This window comes from Xiphophorus couchianus, chromosome 18 (assembly GCF_001444195.1).
Source record: "Xiphophorus couchianus chromosome 18, X_couchianus-1.0, whole genome shotgun sequence".
Classification (NCBI taxonomy): domain Eukaryota; kingdom Metazoa; phylum Chordata; class Actinopteri; order Cyprinodontiformes; family Poeciliidae; genus Xiphophorus; species Xiphophorus couchianus.
Window position 1 is genome coordinate 31,439,550 of NC_040245.1, and position 18,535 is coordinate 31,458,084.

Here is an 18,535-nt window from a genome sequence, read left to right on the forward strand (position 1 = left end):
ATAGTTTATCTGTTTCCACCAGGTCAAAAAACAAGGACAGATACTAAACCTTAAAATAGGAAAAGAGATAAAGAACTAGCTGATCAAAATGATCCACTGATTTTCCGCATGATAAGAAGATCATCTCTAAATATCTCTGTTAAAAACAACAAACTCTGCACTAATATTTTTAAAAACAAAGCCTTACTTTTTCCTACTGGCTTATGCAAGCATTAAATTAGTATCACTAACTTGTACTCTTGTAGGCGTGTCATGGTCAGAAAGGGAATATAAAACTGCAAAGTCATCTTGGAGAGACAGAAGCATCTGAGGAGCAAGAACGAATTCAGCAGCAACAAGATGGATACCTTCAAACATCAAAAAAGCAGATCCTCAGGTAAGCTAATAGAATTAAGTGTTAAGCGCTTTGGAGTCCTCAGGAGTAGATAAAGAATACAAGTACAAGCCATTTACCATTTTTACTATTTACAACTAGATTTACTAATGTAGGTTAAGTCATAATAAAGTACAGGAACATTTTCATGCATAATGATGGCTGATTTCTTCCCACAGGAGACAAAAATACTAAATCTAGGAAGAATCCCAAGCACTTCACTGATGTTCATGGTCTTCCCTGCATTGAAAAGATTGTAACCTCAGTGGAGGACATTCCTGAGCCCATCAGCACCAACATCATCGGCATGATCCCAAACTGGATCAATGGGAATTTCTTGAGAAATGGGCCAGGGAAATTTGAGATGGGTAACCACAGGTGAGAGGATAATCTGGGTTTCCTGTTATGTAAAGCTAAAGATTTGTCTGTTAAAGGATTCTATAGAACGAAACATTTACTAGCTTAATGAAACTGCTCAGCCTTTTCTTATGGTCTCTCCATCATGTAAAGGTTCAACCACTGGTTTGATGGGATGGCTCTTCTGCACCAGTTCAAAATATCAAATGGGGAGGTCACTTACAGAAGCCGCTTCCTGTCAAGTGACAGCTATCAAACCAACAAGGAACAGAATCGCATTGTGATGTCTGAGTTTGGGACGCTTACCATGCCTGACCCATGCAAAAACTTCTTCCAGCGCTTTGTGTCAAGGTTTGAATTACCAAGTAAGTAGTGTGTGTTACTACACATAATTAAAGCAAATAGTTGAGATACTTTATCTCAATGTAAAACAACATCATTGATAATGTCATGAAGAGCTTCTTCTGTTCCACCAGAACCAACAGACAATGCCAATGTGAGTTTTGTAACCTACAAAGGTGATTTCTATGTCAGCACTGAAACTAATATCATGCACAAGGTGGACCCAGAGACCCTGGAAGCAATCCAGAAAGTAAGAATAAATACTGTTGTGGGGATCTCTAAAGGGGGAGTATTATGTTAGATCAACTTGCATTATGTTATTCCCTCATAGTGTTGTCTTGATTCTGTAATGCATATTTGAGAAATCCTTTAATCTCCATGGCAAACATTCAGCTGTGCAAAACAACTGGTTGGACCTAGCTCCATCTTCAAGGACAAAGCTCATTTTCTGAGCTGCAGTTCTCAAGCTTCCGCCTAACAGAGCATCCATCCCTCAAGGCTCCCTCACTCAGCTCCTTCAGACTAGCCAGCAGCAATTAGCAAACATCTAGTGGAACTGCACATTAACTAACCCCATTATAGGGGCTACTTCTCAGTGCAACGCTGAGAAGCACCATTTCAATATAGAGGACAACATTGTGTTGAAGGTGGAATTTCAGAAAGAACAAGAGTTTTAAAGAGACAGAGGCTTAATTTCAAGGTGTTAAATTAGGAAGTCAAATTTCTTTTAAGTCATGTTTCATATATAGCTTTTTTATATCAACTGAAGGTAACATAGTTAATTGATTGTATTATAATATGGCACTATGTGCCTGGAAATACGTAATACTGCCCCTTTAAATAAAGTCATTATTTTGTTCAGAGGTTACCTCTTCTTCCTGTGTGGTCATCAGTTGATAAAAAACTAAAATTTAAAATGGAGGCTGGGACTACTTTTTATTTATACTCATGCACTTCTATGCTGCAGGTGGACTGGAGCAAATTTATTGCAGTAAATGGAGCCACTGCACATCCACATACTGAGCCAGATGGAACAGTGTATAACATGGGCAATTCCTACAGCAGCAAAGGTATTTAATACCATTATATTAGGCCCAAGATGTTCAACAACTTTGGTACTACTCACAGACTTAAAGAAACTCACTGGGGCTCTGTTGTATCTGTGCTGACAGGAGCATACTACAACATTATCAAAGTGCCTCCAACCAAGGTAGCAGAGGAGGAAACCCTGGAGGGAACCACAGTGCTGTGCTCAATTCCAGCAGAGGACAAGACCAAACCCTCTTACTACCACAGCTTCGGTGAGTCAAAGATCTGCAAATTATAAGGTTGCTTTTGATCTTTATGCTAATGTGAGAACCAGTTTAGAACAAATTTCCTTTTTATTTGTGGGGAACAAAAACAACAGTTTTAGGAATAAAAGAAGATTGTTCTTTTTATACATTTTATTTAACATTACAGTAATCTAACCCTTCTTATAGTTACTGACCAGCCTTATGTTTCCTTGATGATTTTTTTGTTTAGGTCAATAAGCTCCAAGTTGTTGTGGTTGGAGGGCATTCTTGCCATCACCCTAATCTAGCTACTGTCACAGATTCAGGACAGCTTTCTGGCGGGGCCATTTCAAAATTTTAATGTTTCTTCCAGTTAACATGCCAAACATGTCGGTTAACTTAAATTTTTTTATTTAAATCTGAATCTGCCAGAGTTATGAATAACTCTGTAACATTGCAGGATTTTCAAAGAGTAACTTACTCTTAATTTGAATCTGTTGCAGCAATGTCTGAGAACTATGTGGTGTTCATTGAGCAGCCCATCAAGATGGACCTGTTGAAAATTGTGACCGGCAAACTAACAAGAAAAAGCATCAGTGATGGCTTCTCCTGGAACCCAAAGCTCAACACTATCCTTCACCTGATTCACAAACTGACAGGCAAGGTAAATGGAAAATTCCATAAAAGTTAAATATTTAACTTTATGTGAGATACATTTTCAATAGTTTCATTGCTGCTTCTTCCTTTCAGGTAAGCTCCATCAAGTATCTTGCCAAGCCGATATCTACCTTTCACCAGATCAATGCATACGAGGAGGATGGTTTCTTGATCATTGACTTGTGTGCTTCGGACGATGGGCAGGCTATAGCAAACTACAACATCCAAAACCTGCGCAAGTCTGGGGAGGCCCTTGATGAGGTAACATGATCAAATAAAATGCTAAAATCTTGTAAGCTTAACAACTAATTTGTGAAAAAAACCCTACCAATAAGCACAATTAGCAACTTTACCAGTTGCATGGTTGCAACTCCATCTAAAATGATGACAACAACTTCATAAAGTTCAAAACTAGAATAAGAACAAGGAAGAAAGGGGATGCCATTGAATAAGCCAAGAAGTGGCTGGTGGTGACGACAGCAGAAGGAGATTGTGTTTGGTGGGATTGGAGCGAAATCTGACGTTGACAGAGCAGAATCGACACAAAAAATTGCTGATTTGGGGTTTTTGGCATAAAACCAGTGACTGGACTACTATGGCATTTCAGGTTGAGGATGATTGATGGATTTAGGTGATTGGACTCCAGTGCATGGTAGTAAGGGGTCGGAAAGAGAGAGAAGTAGAAAAGAATATACTTTGCCAGCGACACAAAGTAGTGAAAGAAGTCTTGAAGAAAATAGTTTGGATGAAAATAACATAGTTTGTAAGAGGATTGTTAGGGAGGAATCTAAACTAATCATAAAGTTTAGGAAGGAGGATGAAGGAATTCAACTCAGTCCCTTTGCTCTGTCGAGAGAATTAAAAAAAGAAGTTTGGAGAGCTGACACTTGCTAAGATTCTGAGAGATGGGAATCTGTTAATTATAGTGAGGAGTAAAGAACAGAAAAACAAAGTGATGACAACCCAGAGTATTTGTAAAAAAATTATTACAGAGATGAAGATTTTGGGAGAGGCTAACGTAATGAGAGGGGTGATCACATGTATTCCAGTGGGTAAAGACCTTGAAAAGTTCAGACGCAGTATTTATGGAGGTAAAGTAAGTAAAATTAAAAGATTGATGAGAACAGTTGATGGTGAAAGAGAGGAAAGTCTCTCTGTGATGTTGGAGTTTCAAACAAATGCTCTTCCTAAAAAGGTAACAGTAGGGTGTATGTGCTTTCCTGTAAGGCTATATATCCCTCCTACTCTCAGGTGTTATAAATGCCAGAGATATGGACACATCGCAGCACCATGTAGGGGAAAACAAAGATGTCCAACGTGCGGAGGAGAGCATAGTTATGATGACAAAATGGAAAGGATGCTTGCTGTAACTTTGGAGGGCAACACAGGGTGACTTATGGGGGATGTGAGGTCAGAAGAAAAGCAATGGAAATTGAATAAGTTAAAGTCACTAATACTATAAGTTATGCAGAAGCTGAAGAGTGAAGCCAAAAGACGTGATAAGGAAAGTTCCGCCGAATCCAACACCAGAACAAAGACAGAGTGAAACTGAAACTGTGTTAGCAGTTGAAAAGTTTATGTTGTTCATTGCATATGTTACAGCAGGTGTCTCAAACTCCAGTCCTCGAGGGCCGCAGTCCTGCAACGTTTAGATGTGCCTCTGCTGCACCACACCTGAACAGAATAATTAGGTCATTAAGGCTCTGGAAAACTGATCTACACAAGGAGGAGGTCATTAAGTCATTTCATTCCAGTGTTTTGTACCTGTGGCACATCTAAAAACTGCAGGACTGCGGCCCTCGAGGCCTGGAGTTTGAGACCCCTGTGTTACAGCAAGCATATTGTACAGATGAAGTAAAGCACAAAACAGAAAAAATCAAAGTAATTGTGAAAGGGGCAGAGAGGTCTTCTGGTATAAAGGATATATCTTGGAAGCACATAAATAAGAGATTTGGGGCAGAAGGGAAGGCAAGAGGACAGGAAGACAGAAACCGATCATCTTACAATGGAACTCTACAGAAGCATTATTGCAAATGGACAGGAGTTTAAAGGATTTATTAAAGAATTTAAAGAAGATCTAGATATTGTATCTATTTAGGAAACTTGGCTTAAATCAAATCTTGATTTTGCTATCAAAGGATATGAAAGCATTAGAAGAGACAGAGAGGGAGGATCTGGAAGAGGGTGTATAACATTCACAAAACAGGGAATTCAATTTAGACTGTTGGCTAAAGGAAGAGACGTAGGATATATTATTATTGAAATTTAGACAGTAAATGGGTGATTTAACATAGGGTTAGGGTTAGACTTTAATGGGCATAGGTCATTATGGAGTCATCATAATGATCAAAATGGGGATATAATAGAAGAAATAATGGATGTTAAAAACTTGCCATGTCTGAATGATGGAAATGAAACCAGAATTAATTTTAGAGATAATACAGTGTCATCAATTGACTTGACATTAGTTTCAAATTCTCTAGCAGGTTTATTTATGGCAAGTAATCAATAAAACAACTATAAGAAGTGATCATTATCCTACTATGACTGAAATAAAGTTAAATATAGAGAGGTATTGTATAAAAGGGATAAAGAAATGGTGTTTTAGGTCTGCAGATTGGGAAACCTTTAATAATAATAGTGAAATAAAAATGCTAATAGAGGATATGAATAGTAGTATTGATGATTTATTTTTTTCCTATATGTAATGTTTTTGTGTTTGGTCTTGTGTACTTCTGTGTTTTTGCTGTTCGTCTTTTTTATTCATCAGTTATCTTTTAGTTCACATTTTGTTTTACTCTTCTTGATTATTTGTTGTTACCAATTTTTCTGTTAGATCTTTCTCATTCTTGTGTTTCTTTACTTCAGCCCCCTTGTATTGTTTCTAGTCATGTTATTTTGTTACTCTAGGTTTAGCCATTTTTTAATATCTGAGTCTACATTTATCCTTCCTTAGTGGTGGTAGTTGGGTTATTTCCTTGTTTAGTTCTTTGAGTTATCCTAGTTCTGTAATTGTTCTTCTTACTTTTAGATAAGCTTTTTTTCGGTTTCATTTTGTTATAGTTTCCCCTACTGTCTTCATCTCTTTTTAGTTTATCATGTTTTGTTTAGTCAGTGTTTCTTTAGTGTTAGAATTATTTCCAGCTCCCTTATTTCCAGGGTGTTTCCTCCCTCATTCTCTTGTGTTCCCCTGTGCATCTTCCCAGCTTCTTCTTCTTCTTCTTCTTCTTCTTCTGGACCTCAACTTGATGCTGTGGCTCTGTGGAAGTGTAACATCAAGGCTAGGCTGAGGTTGGAGTTTTGCTTCCACAGAGCCACTGGGGATTTGAAGGGTTTTTTACAACTGTGGGGTTTGAAGAGTGTTTTGTGCACCATTTCTGATCAGGAAGAACTAAAATATAACAAGCTGATAATGTAAATATTAGCAGGGTTTTTTTGACCGGGTTAGGTAACAGTTTATTGTTAAATTATTGTACAATAAATGTTTTGTTAAAAATCTTTTCTATTATGGCAGCTCGCTAGCAACTTTAAGGTGCATAACGCCACCTACTGTACACGAGTGTGTAGCAATACTACTTTACATCTATTAAATTCTACTTTTTAATTTTGTATCCATCCATCCATCCATCCATCTTCTTCCGCTTATCCGAGGTCGGGTCGCGGGGGTAGCAGCTTCAGAAGGGAGGCCCAGACTTCCCTCTCCCCGGCCACTTCTTCCAGCTCTTCCGGGGGAATCCCGAGGCGTTCCCAGGCCAGCCGAGAGACATAGTCTCTCCAGCGTGTCCTGGGTCTTCCCCGGGGCTTCCTCCCGGTGGGACGTGCCCGGAACACCTCACCAGGGAGGCGTCCAGGAGGCATCCTGACCAGATGCCCAAGCCACCTCAACTGGCTCCTCTCGATGTGAAGGAGCAGCGGCTCTACTCTGAGTCCCTCCCGGATGACTGAGCTTCTCACCCTATCTCTAAGGGAGAGCCCAGCCACCCTACGGAGAAAACCCATTTCGGCCGCTTGTATCCGCGATCTCGTTCTTTCGGTCATGACCCAAAGCTCATGACCATAGATGAGGGTGGGAACGTAGATCGACCGGTAAATCGAGAGCTTCGCTTTTTGGCTCAGCTCTCTCTTCACCACGACGGACCGGTACAGCGCCCGCTTGACAGCAGACGCTGCGCCAATCCGCCTGTCGATCTCCCGCTCCCTTCTTCCCCCATTCGTGAACAAGATCCCGATTTTGTATTCTGAAGATAAATAAATAATGCTTTCCTTAATCTGTAAATATCCCCCATGTTTCCTTCATTTCCCAATATTCCTTTAAGACTCCATTCCTGACCTGTCCTTCCTACCATTTTTCTCAATTTCTCCCTATCAGGTTCATATGTTTTACAATTCATCAATTACATTATCCAAACATTTTTCATTTTAAGAAATCTCATGTCTACATTTACCTCAGGAAATACCCATGGAGGAATAACACAAATTGGATTAAACTGTGCTATTTCCTTATCCTCTAATCTATACATTTTAATATTTTAACATTTTGGATGGATTGTCTACAATCCATCCAAATCCATTAATCTAGAACTTTGAATATTCCCAAGTTTTGTAAAATTGTTGAAGTTGCATTTTCTTCCTTACTACTTTTAATTTCCAATCCAAAATACTAGAGCTAATTTTATTTTTCTCATTTCCAGTAGAGTCTCTCCAGTCTCTATTAAAAGAGCATTAATAGGTGTCATTTTCATTGCTCCTGTACACATATGTAAAGCCCTACTCTGTAATCTATCTATCTTTTGTAGTGTTGTTTTAGCTGCTGCTCCATATAAAAGTGTCGTAATCTTTTGTTGATCCCATGAGAGCCCTATATATAAGGACTGCCTATCTGCACCCCAGTTATTTCCAGCCACAGCCTTTAGCAGATTTATAATTTTCTTACATTTAGTTTCTAAATTATCTATGTGCTTTCTGTGTATAAGAACTATCCAATCATAGTCCTAGATATTTAAATTCTGCTCCCTTTCTAAAGGCAGTCCATATAATGTTATTGTTCCTTTATCAATATTTCTCTTATTTGTAATAACCATAAAACAAGACTTGCTTGCTGATAATTTAAAATCCCATTCATAAGATAATTTTTCTACTTTACTAATTGCTTTCTTAATATTTTCTACCACATGTTTCTCATTTTTCCCCTCATCCATATAGCCCCATCGTCTGCATATAGTGCAGATTTTATGTTTATCAATATCAGAAAAAATATCAGTAATCATGATATTAAATAAAATTGGACTAATTGCACTACCTGGAGGTATTCCATTTTCCACATTAAGTTGTTTTGAATAATCATTCCCAATCTTCACTCTTATTTTTCTATCCAGCAAAAAAATTGCTATCCAATTATACATCTTCCCACCTATTCCCATCTGATTAATTTTTATAAGTAGCCCTTCTCTCCAAAATGAATCATATGCTTTTTCTATGTCAAACAATACTACAACCATTATTTCTTTCATATTTAAAGCTTTCTCTATGTCATTACTGACTCTAGTTAGAGCCTCCATTGTTGATCTCCCTGTACTAAAGCCACACAGATATTCATTAATTAGGTTATTATGCTCAAGAACATATCCTAATCTACTGACCATTATTTTCTCCATCCATTTACTCAAATGAGAAGCTAAAGCTAATGGTCTATAATTATTTGGACTCATATGATCTCTCCCTGGCTTATTAAACTGTAGAATTGTTGCCCTTTTCCAGCTGTTTGGTTTTGAACCTTCTTTCCATATTTTATTAAACACTTTTAATATTAATTTCAATGTTACTTCCGGAATCAGTTGAAACATGTCATAGCATAATTGATCCTTCCCTGGAGCTGAGTATCCTACTTTTCAACATTGTCTTAAGTTATTTCATGGTTATATTCATGTCTAATGTTGACATACATTTTTGATGTTTTCCCAATATATTTTTATGATTTTCAAGTTTTTGAATCTTCTAGATTATGTCTATGAATGTCTGTAAGATGTTCACCACTATGAACTGCAGCTAGAGACACCTACTGGACAGGAGGGGATCGTCACACGAGTCATTGCTCTTTTCCTTTTATATTCAATAAGGTTTTCGGTCGTTACATTTTTCTGTAATATTTTAAATATTACAGAATATTACTAAATATTAAATAATATTTTTATTACAGAAAAATATTATTTTTACTATCTGGAAATAATCCCAATTCATAAATAAACCTTTAACTGCTCTACTACATTCATTATTCCACCAAGAAACTACTTTTTTCTTACCTTTTACTTTTATTTTTGGGATGATAGAATTTGCAGCATTTAAAATATGTTCTGTTATCTGACTTGTTGTTACATCCCCAAGGCAGTCTAGGGGTCTTGGAGGGGGGGCTGTAACAACAGATAAACCAGGGAAAAATGAAGAGTCAAAACCAGGAGAGTAAAATTAAAGGTTTATTCTTTAAATGGGATCTGAAGAAGTAGCAAAGGCAAAAATGAGAACCTAAAAGAAAAGAAAGGGGAAAGTAACAACAAAAAACAGGGTCTCTAGCAAACAAATCCTCCATCACAGCACCACAAAGCTGCAGCACACATGCTGCCCAATTGGCCAAGACGTCCTGAAGTCAGTTTCCCAGCTAGCCTTATAGTCTACTAATCAAGCGGCAGAGTGAAACCAGCTGGACCTGCTTAACCTGCCGGAGCTCAGCAGCAACCTGAAATGGGGGGGGGAATCCTACATGCAGCCACCACTGCATGTAACCCTTGTACACTCTTTAATGTTGCCTTTTAATGTTACCATATGACTGGTTTTCTCACAGTTTATTTTACATTTTTGCCAGTTAACTTTGTTAAAGCACCATCTTGTTAATATGAAATCTTCTTGCCCGTTTATATGTCATTAATTATTGTATTCACTGGAAAGTGATCACTCACTAATGTAGATTCCCAGTTGACATTCTATTCACATGAACTAACAATATAATCAGATATTAATGTAATATCAAGACATGAAACTGTACCTTTATGTATATTTACTCTTGTACCTTTTCCACTATTAAGACATATTAATGACCTTTCATCCATCATTTCTTCAACTATACTACCATTATGATCTGTCTTCCTACTTCCCCAAAGACATTAAAATCACCACACCATACTTCTCTTCTGTGTGGTTTCCCTGCTATTTCCTTAAACATTTCACTATCGAGATTTTTACATGGATTGTAATAATTTATCATTTTAATATTTCCATATTTTCTTAAATCAAATATTTCTATCTTAATACATTCTAATTCTTTATCCATTCTGTTTTTCTTATAAGATAATCCATCTTTAATTAAAGTGGCACATCCTCCTCCACCACCATTACTTCTATCCTGTCTTTCTATCCAGGAATCTTAAAATCTAGCTGAGGTTTTAACCATGTTTCCTGTACACATATTGTAACTGAGATTATTTCTAATTCATAAATAAACCTTTTAAATTCTTGTCCATTAGCTATTAAACTTCTGGCACTCCACTGAAGAATATATGGAACCGTTATAAAAGCTTGGATTTGGGATTTTGAGTGGTACTCAAAATGGTATGAATCTGATCTGCTTGGATTTCTTTCATATCTAAAAACCTTCCTGCTTCTATTACAATTGCTTTTATTTGATTTTAGCATCTTTATCACATTTTCCAAATTCATGTGGACCTCCACATCTTGGAAGCCTAACTTTTCCTTTACAATCCTTTGCAATGTATCCCATTCTTTGGCAAATAAAACATCTAAGGGGTTTAGGGATGTACTCTCTAACTCTGTAATTCATGTATCCCAGCTGGATATTTTTTGGCATAATAATTTCAAACTGTAGAATCACTGCCATAGTGCCTTTAAGATTCCTGGATCTTTTACTTTTAATCCTGGTGGCATCTCTTATTTTCCCTCCTTTAATTTGTTTTTTCACATCCTCCATTGTCATTTCAAGTGGAACTCCTGAAATTATTCCTCTCAGCCTTGCTAAAGATCCAGGAATATATGTTTTGATTCTTTCCCCCATCAGGGTTTTCATTTTGATCATCTTCTGTTGTTGTGATTCATTAACAGCATGTATTAGCACTCTTCTGTTATTCATGATCCTAGATGTTTTAATTCTCCCTCTATTGCAGGGGTACCAAAGTCGGTCCTTGAGGGCCGGCATCCTGTATGTTTTAGTTCTCTCCCTGGTAGTATAAACAACCTTTTCAGCATGTCATTGTTCTTCTTAGGCCTTCTAACGAGCCATCATTTGATCCAGGTGAGTTAAACTAGGGAGAGAACTAAAACATGCAGGATGCCGGCCCTCGAGGACCGACTTTGGTACCCCTGCTCTATTGCTTCGGTCAGCTTTATCGGGTGAATAGATCCCCCTTCTATTCAAAGTAATTCCACCATGACTTTGAATTACACTTCTATTGAAAAATCTTTCTGTTCTCGTGAACTCGCCTGTTCGTTTGTTTTTGTCCTTTTGCCGACTTCTGCTCTTGCCTCACTTTCTTCTGACCAACTTCTTGCCCTTTCTTGTCTCTTCCTAAGTGCTCTTTTCACTCTTGATTATCTTGATATCATCCATTCCATCTCATTTCCACTATTTCCTCCTGATGTATAAGCCATGTTGCTACAGTCAATGTACAGTTTATGCGATCCCCCAAAATCAAATCCTACCGCCTCTGTTTGTTTGCTACGTTCACTCACTTTGCCTCCTGCTTCCCAGCTTCCATGTGCCACCTTCTCCCCTACCCTCAGATGACTCCTGCTCAACTATTTACACCTGCTACCAATTAGCTCATCAGCCCTGCTCCATTGTTCTCACCACTTCCTAGTATTTATGCTCCCCTTACTCTACCAGTAGATGCCAGTTCATCTTGTTAATGCCATCCTGTTACCCTGTTGCTCCTGCCTCCTCTCCCTCTTACCACCGAGATCTTTTTTATAGGAGCTATTTCTCTATTTTCAGTTAAATCTTAGAATTTAGATTTAGTTTATCTTTATTTAATTAATTTCTGGTTGGCTTATAATTACAATTTTGTTTAATTTTAGTTATTTAGAATAAGTTTGTTGGCTAGTAATTTGTTTTGTTAATTTCAGTTTGGGACATGGGTGTGTCACCTATACGTATTCATTAATCAGTTCTTTATGCACATGGGTGGTCACATGGTTTTTTACCAGTCAGTCTAGAAGCCACTCAGTAACTTTGCCACTCAGTCAGTCAGTCACTTCACCCAGTCAGTCTACCAGTCAATCAGTCATACTCAGTTGTCAGTCTGCAGATGAGACAATCAGGTAGCCAAACAATAGGGCTCCTGTGCTTGCACCATGTTTTACCTGCAACTGTGGAATAAAGCAACAAAGAACTGCATTTTTTACTTGACGTTTTGGAACTGCGTAAGCCTGAAACCCACAGTGTATCAAGTGGCTATTTGAGTTAAATTCACTTTTACTTTAATTATCTTGAAGTCTTAAGTTTTTGTTTGAGTTTTTTGAGAGCTATTGAACAAATAGTTCTGCTTTAACCTGACACTTCTTTGTATGTATATACACTGCTCAAAATAATAAAGGGAACACTAAAACAACACATAACTCCAAGTAAATCAAACTTCTGTGAAATCAGACTGTCCACTTAGGAAGCAACACTGATTGACAGTCAATTTCACCTGCTGTTGTGCAAATGGAATAGACAACAGGTGGAAATTATTGGCAATTAGCAAGACACACTCAATAAAGGAGTGGTTCTGCAGTTGGGACCACAGACCACTTCTCAGTACCTATGCTGTCTGGCTGATGTTTTGGTCAGTTTTGAATGTTGGTGGTGCTTTCACACTCGTGGTAGCATGAGACGGACTCCACAACCCACACAAGTGGCTCAGGTAGTGCAGCTCATCCAGGATGGCATATCAATGCGAGCTGTGGCAAGAAGGTTTGCTGTGTCTGTCAGCGTAGTGTCCAAAGGCTGGAGGCGCTACCAGGAGACAGGCCAGTACACCAGGAGATGTGGAGGAGGCCGTAGGAGGGCAACAACCCAGCAGCAGGACTGCTACCTCCACCTTTGTGCAAGAAGGAACAGGAGGAGCACTGCCAGAGCCCTGCAAAATGACCTCCATCAGGCCCCAAATCGGCATGTGTCTGCACAAACGGTTAGAAACCGACTCCATGAGGATGGTATGAGGGCCCGACTTCCACAGATGGGGGTTGTGCTCACAGCCCAACACCGTGCAGGACGCTTGGCATTTGCCAGAGAACAACAGGATTGGCAAATTCGCCACTGGCGCCTTGTGCTCTTCACAGATGAAAGCAGGTTCACACTGAGCACATGTGACAGACGTGACAGAGTCTGGAGACGCCGTGGAGAGCGGTCTGCTGCCTGCAACATCCTTCAGTATGACCGGTTTGGCAGTGGGTCAGTAATGGTGTGGGGTGGCATTTCTTTGGAGGGCCGCACAGCCCTCCATGTCCTCGCCAGAGGTAGCCTGACTGCCATTAGGTACCGAGATGAGATCCTCAGACCCCTTGTGAGACCATATGCTGGTGCGGTTGGCCCTGGGTTCCTCCTAATGCAGGACAATGCTAGACCTCATGTGGCTGGAGTGTGTCAGCAGTTCCTGCAAGATGAAGGCATTGAAGCTATGGACTGGCCAGCCCGTTCCCCAGACCTGAATCCGATTGAGCACATCTGGGACATCATGTCTCGCTCCATCCACCAACGTCACGTTGCACCACAGACTGTCCAGGAGTTGGCGGATGCTTTAGTCCAGGTCTGGGAGGAGATCCCTCAGGAGACCATCCGCCACCTCATCAGGAGCATGCCCAGGCGTTGTAGGGAGGTCATACAGGCACGTGGAGGCCACACACAATACTGAGCCTCATTTTGACTTGTTTTAAGGACATTACATTAAAGTTGGATCAGCGTGTAGTGTTATTTCACTTTAATTTTGTGTGTGGCTCCAAATCCAGGCCTCCATTGGTTAATAAATTTGATTTCCATTGATGATTTTTGTGTGATTTTGTTGTCAGCACATTCAACTTTGTACAGAACAAAGTATTCAATGAGAATATTACTTTCATTCAGATCTAGGATGTGCTAATTGAGTGTTCCCTTTATTTTTTTGAGCAGTGTATATGTTCAGCTGAACATTTTTCTGCTTACCGAGGCTCATAGAAGCCTATTTCCACACCAGGTGTACAACACCCTCTGTAGAGTCTTTCCTCGACGATTTGTGCTGCCCCTCAGGATTGACCACTGCACCCCCTACAACCAGAACCTGATTGACCTGCCCAACTGCACAGCCACCGCTGTTAGAATTGGCAAAAACAAGGTATTCAGTCAAAATAATCTACAGACGTTAGTTGTAGAAAATGTGTAAACCACAAAATAGGGGTAGGCAATACAGGTCCTGAAGGGCTGGTGTCATGCATCTACTAGATGTCTCTTAGGTCCAAAACACTTCAATCAAATAGCTGAATCACCTCCTAAGTGCAGTCACATTCTCCAGAGTTGTGATAGTGTTCTCATTATTTGACTGAGGTGTGTTGAAGTAGGGACACATCTAAAGGTTGCAGGACTCTGGCCCTTAAGGCCTGAAGTTGCCCAACCCTGTCTTACAGAGAGCACTAAATCATCAAAAATGACACTGACAAAAATTATATTTGTCATGCTAACTTTTACAAATAGGTGTTCTGTACCCATGAGGACCTCCATGGGGAGGATCTCCATAAATATGGGGGTCTGGAGTTCCCCCAGATAAATTATAGCAAGTACAACATGCATCCATATCACTATTTCTATGGCTGTGGCTTCAGACACCTTGTAGGGGACACCCTACTGAAGATGGACATCAGGAGGAAAGAAATGAAGGTAAGCTGATGTAGTCCAACAAATAAACTGAACTAAATCATGTACATGTAACAAACCTTTTTCACTAAAGGTGTGGGAGCATCCCAGTCTGTATCCATCCGAGCCAATCTTTGTACCCTGCCCATATGCTACAGAGGAGGATGATGGTATCATCCTGTCTGTGATCATTACTCCAAACAAGGTCAGGTATATCTTAACTGTGAATTTCTAATACCTCACAGTACTTCATAGAAATAAGGAGAAATGTTAAATGTAAAATTGACCATTTTGAGTTATAATATTATTCCCACATCAAAACCATATCTGGAGTGTTGCCTTGATTTTTTTTTCATGCATGTTTGAGAAATCCTTTAATCTAAAAGGCAACCATTCAGCTGTGCAAAACACTAGGTTGACATATCACTGTCTCACAGGGTAGTCCTCCCCCCAAAATCCCCCACTCAGCTCCTTCAGACTAGCCTGCAGCAATTAGCAAACACCTGGTGAAACTGCACATCTGCTGAGCTCATTATAGGAGCTACCTGCTAGTGCAAGGCTGGTAAAAAAACCCAAAAAAAACACAAAAGTTTTGGGTAATGAAATAAAAGTTTCATTACCCAAAAACACGAATAAATATTTGAACCCACCTTTTCTCCACACTAGGCCTCCAAACAGACTGAGTTGATCCCATAACTGACTTCCAACAGTTATAGCCTTACTCTTTCTCCAGTTTACTTTTGCAGAAGAGATACAGCCAAAAAGAAAGACAGTGTTGACTAAAACATCAATATCTTCCTGTGTGTTTAAGCTGACAACTTTAAAGAGACATTACATACACCACACAAATTTTTCCTCAGCTTATGAAGCAAAGGTTCAATTGACAAGGAATAAAGCATCCCTAACAAAGAACAGCCTTGCCTCACTCCTCCATCCATTTTCTTCCACTTTATCCGGGGTCGGGTCGCTGGTACCCTTGGGGGTAGCAGCTTCAGAAGGGAGGCCCAGACTTCCCTCTCCCCAGCCACTTGTTCCATCTCCTCCATGGGAATCCCAAGGCATTCCCAGGCTAGCCGAGAAACATAGTCCCTCCAGAGTGTCCTGGGTCTTCCCCGAGGCCTCCTCCCGGTGGGACGTACCTGGAACACCTCACCAGGAAGGCGTCCAGGAGGTATCCTGACCAGATGCCCGAGTCACCTCAACTGGCTCATCTCGATGTGAAGGAGCAGTGGCTCTACTCTGTGTCCCTCCCGGATGACCGAGCTTTTCACCCTGTCTCTAAGAGAGAGCCCAGACACCCTACGGAGAAAATCCATTTTGGCCGCTTGTATCCGCGATCTCGTTCTTTTGGTCATGTCCCAAAGCTCATGACCATAGATAAGGGTGGGAACATAGATTGACCAGTCATTTGTGAACAAGATCCAGAGATACTTGAACTCCTATACTTGGGACAGGACCCCCCCCCGACCTGGAGAAGGCACTCTATCCTTTTCCGGTTCAAGACCATGGCCTCGGATTTGGAGGCACTGATCCTCATCCCGGCCACTTCACACTTGGCTGCGAACAGCTCCAGCAAGAGCTGTAGATCACGACCTGATGAAGCCAATAGGACCACATCATCCGCAAAAAGCAGAGATGCGATCCTAAGGCCACTAAAACGGATCCCCTCAACACCTTGGCTGCGACTAGAAATTCTGTCCATAAATGTAATGAACAGAATTGGTGACAAAGGGCAGCCCTGGCAGGGTCCAACTCTCACCAGAAATGAGCCCAACTTACTGCCGGCAATGCGGACCATACTCTGACCTGTCACACAGGGACCTGACAGCCCGAATCAAAGGGCCCGGTACCCCATACTACTGGAGAACCCCCCACAGGGCTCCCCAAGGGACACAGTCGTACGCCTTCTCCAAGTACACAAAACACATGTAGACCGATTGGGCAAACTCCCTGCACCCTCCAGGACCCTGCTGAGGGTGTAGAGCTGGTCCAGTGTTTCACGACCAGAACAAAAACTACACTGCTCTTCCTGAATCCGCTGTTCAACTATCCGACTGACCCTCTTCTCCAGGACCCCTGAATACACCTTGCCAGGGAGGCTTAAGAGTGTGACCCCCCTAAAATTGGAGCACACCCTCCAGTCCCCCTCCCCCTTTTTGAACAGGGGGAATACCACCCCACTCTGCCAATCCAGGGGAACTGCCTCCGATGTCCATGCAATATTGCAGAGTTGTGTCAACCAACAACATCCAGAGCTTAAAGGAACTCCAGGTGAATCTCATCCTGGATCATAGCTATGAAACCAGGGCTTAAACCAAAAGCAGTCAAAGTTTGCCACAAATATTGGTGTTCAACCTGGTCAAAACCTTTTTCTTGATCTATAGAAATCAAACCAATATCTATGCTCAGTGAGCTGGAGATTTCCAAAACATCTCTGATTAAAGTGACATTATCACTTTTCAGCCTGCCAGGCACACAAAAGGTCTGGTCTCCATGAATGACTGAAGACATCACTTCTCTAAGTCTGGTAGCTAGGACTTTGGAAAAGATCTTGTAGTCCGTGCAGAGCAAAAAGACTGGTCACCAGTTCCTTAGATCCTGTAGATCTCTTTTCTTTAGAAGCAGAGTAACGACTGCTTGTCTGCAGCTCAGAGGCAGCCAATCTCTCTGCAGGCTATCTGTGATCACCTCCAACAAGTCCTTGCCAATCACAGACCAGAAGGACTTGTAGAAATCAACAGGAAGACCGTCCATGCCAGGGGATCTACCACTCTTTAGGTTCATCAAGGCAGTATGCAGTTCATGCAGCGTAAGCTGAACCCCCAGTTTTTGATTGAGTCTCTGGCTGAAGGTGCTCCTGTATCCGGCCAGCACGTCATGGAGTGGACGAGACTCGTTGTCCAAGATGGCCTGCATCTTGGGACAGGATCCTTCTTTCTGACACCACTGTCAGAGACTCCAGCTCCACTCCAATGACGTTACTGGACAACGTCTGTTGGTGTCCTCCACCTTCAGCCTGCATACAGGGTAGCACTGGCAACCACAGAGAAACATAAAACACCCTTTTATATGCATCATAATTATTTTTTATTTGCCTGTTTTTCAGGACAAGAGTACTTTCCTTCTGGTTTTGGATGCGAAGACATTCAAGGAGCTGGGAAGGGCTGTGGTGCCAGTCAACATCCCATATGGCTTCCATGGAACATTCAGTAGCACAGCCTAGACTTGCCTTCTTTAATGTTCTTGTCTAATTATACATTACAAATGACTTCGCTATACATTTAATGATAGACTGAAACCCTTCATGGCTCTCTGTTTATATGTTGCATGCTGATGTTTTGCTTATATTACAAAAAAAGGCTTAAGAATGTTGATACTATGAAAGCTTTAAGCACAATGTACCCTGTATTAGTGTGAGTGTGTGTTTATGCTATTGTGCAGCAGGGAATGTGTAATGAAAAGAATAGAAGTACTTTATTCATCCCAGCAGGGAAATTACTTTGCAGTTACAGCATAGAGACAAGACACAATAACAACTACCACTGAGTAGTAGTTGTAGATAAAATAAAAAATAAAATATAAAATGCTATAAATTGTAAAAATATAAAATGCTGTTAATATAAAAAGCAACTTAAGAGCAGTCCTTGCAAGATTCAAAAAATGCAG

The 18,535-nt window shown here is 40.5% G+C and overlaps 1 protein-coding gene across 2 annotated transcripts; it reads left to right on the top strand.

Moving 5' to 3' along the window:
* The first annotated feature begins 276 nt into the window (after positions 1-276).
* On the top strand, positions 277-18,332 carry bco2b (beta-carotene oxygenase 2b). 2 transcript variants are annotated; one of them, XM_027999716.1, is made up of 12 exons: positions 277-376; positions 553-751; positions 884-1,095; positions 1,207-1,322; positions 2,040-2,142; positions 2,245-2,373; positions 2,850-3,010; positions 3,097-3,264; positions 14,217-14,354; positions 14,711-14,893; positions 14,964-15,074; positions 17,976-18,332. In XM_027999716.1, the coding sequence occupies exons 1-12, from the start codon at positions 340-342 to the stop codon at positions 18,090-18,092; spliced, it is 1,674 nt and encodes a 557-aa protein (XP_027855517.1). In that variant the 5' UTR covers positions 277-339; the 3' UTR covers positions 18,093-18,332. The 2 variants fall into 2 exon arrangements, with proteins under 2 accessions (XP_027855517.1, XP_027855518.1); XM_027999717.1 differs by lacking the exon at positions 14,217-14,354.
* Positions 18,333-18,535: the final 203 nt, after the last annotated feature.

Bases quoted from the DNA above. Each gene is read 5' to 3' on its own strand.
- bco2b (XM_027999716.1), top strand. From the start codon at position 340: ATGGATACCTTCAAACATCAAAAAAGCAGATCCTCAG. The intron at 3,265-14,216 runs GTAACATGATCA...TTTCCACACCAG, and splicing joins CTGGGGAGGCCCTTGATGAG to GTGTACAACACCCTCTGTAG. The intron at 14,894-14,963 runs GTAAGCTGATGT...TTTTCACTAAAG, and splicing joins TCAGGAGGAAAGAAATGAAG to GTGTGGGAGCATCCCAGTCT.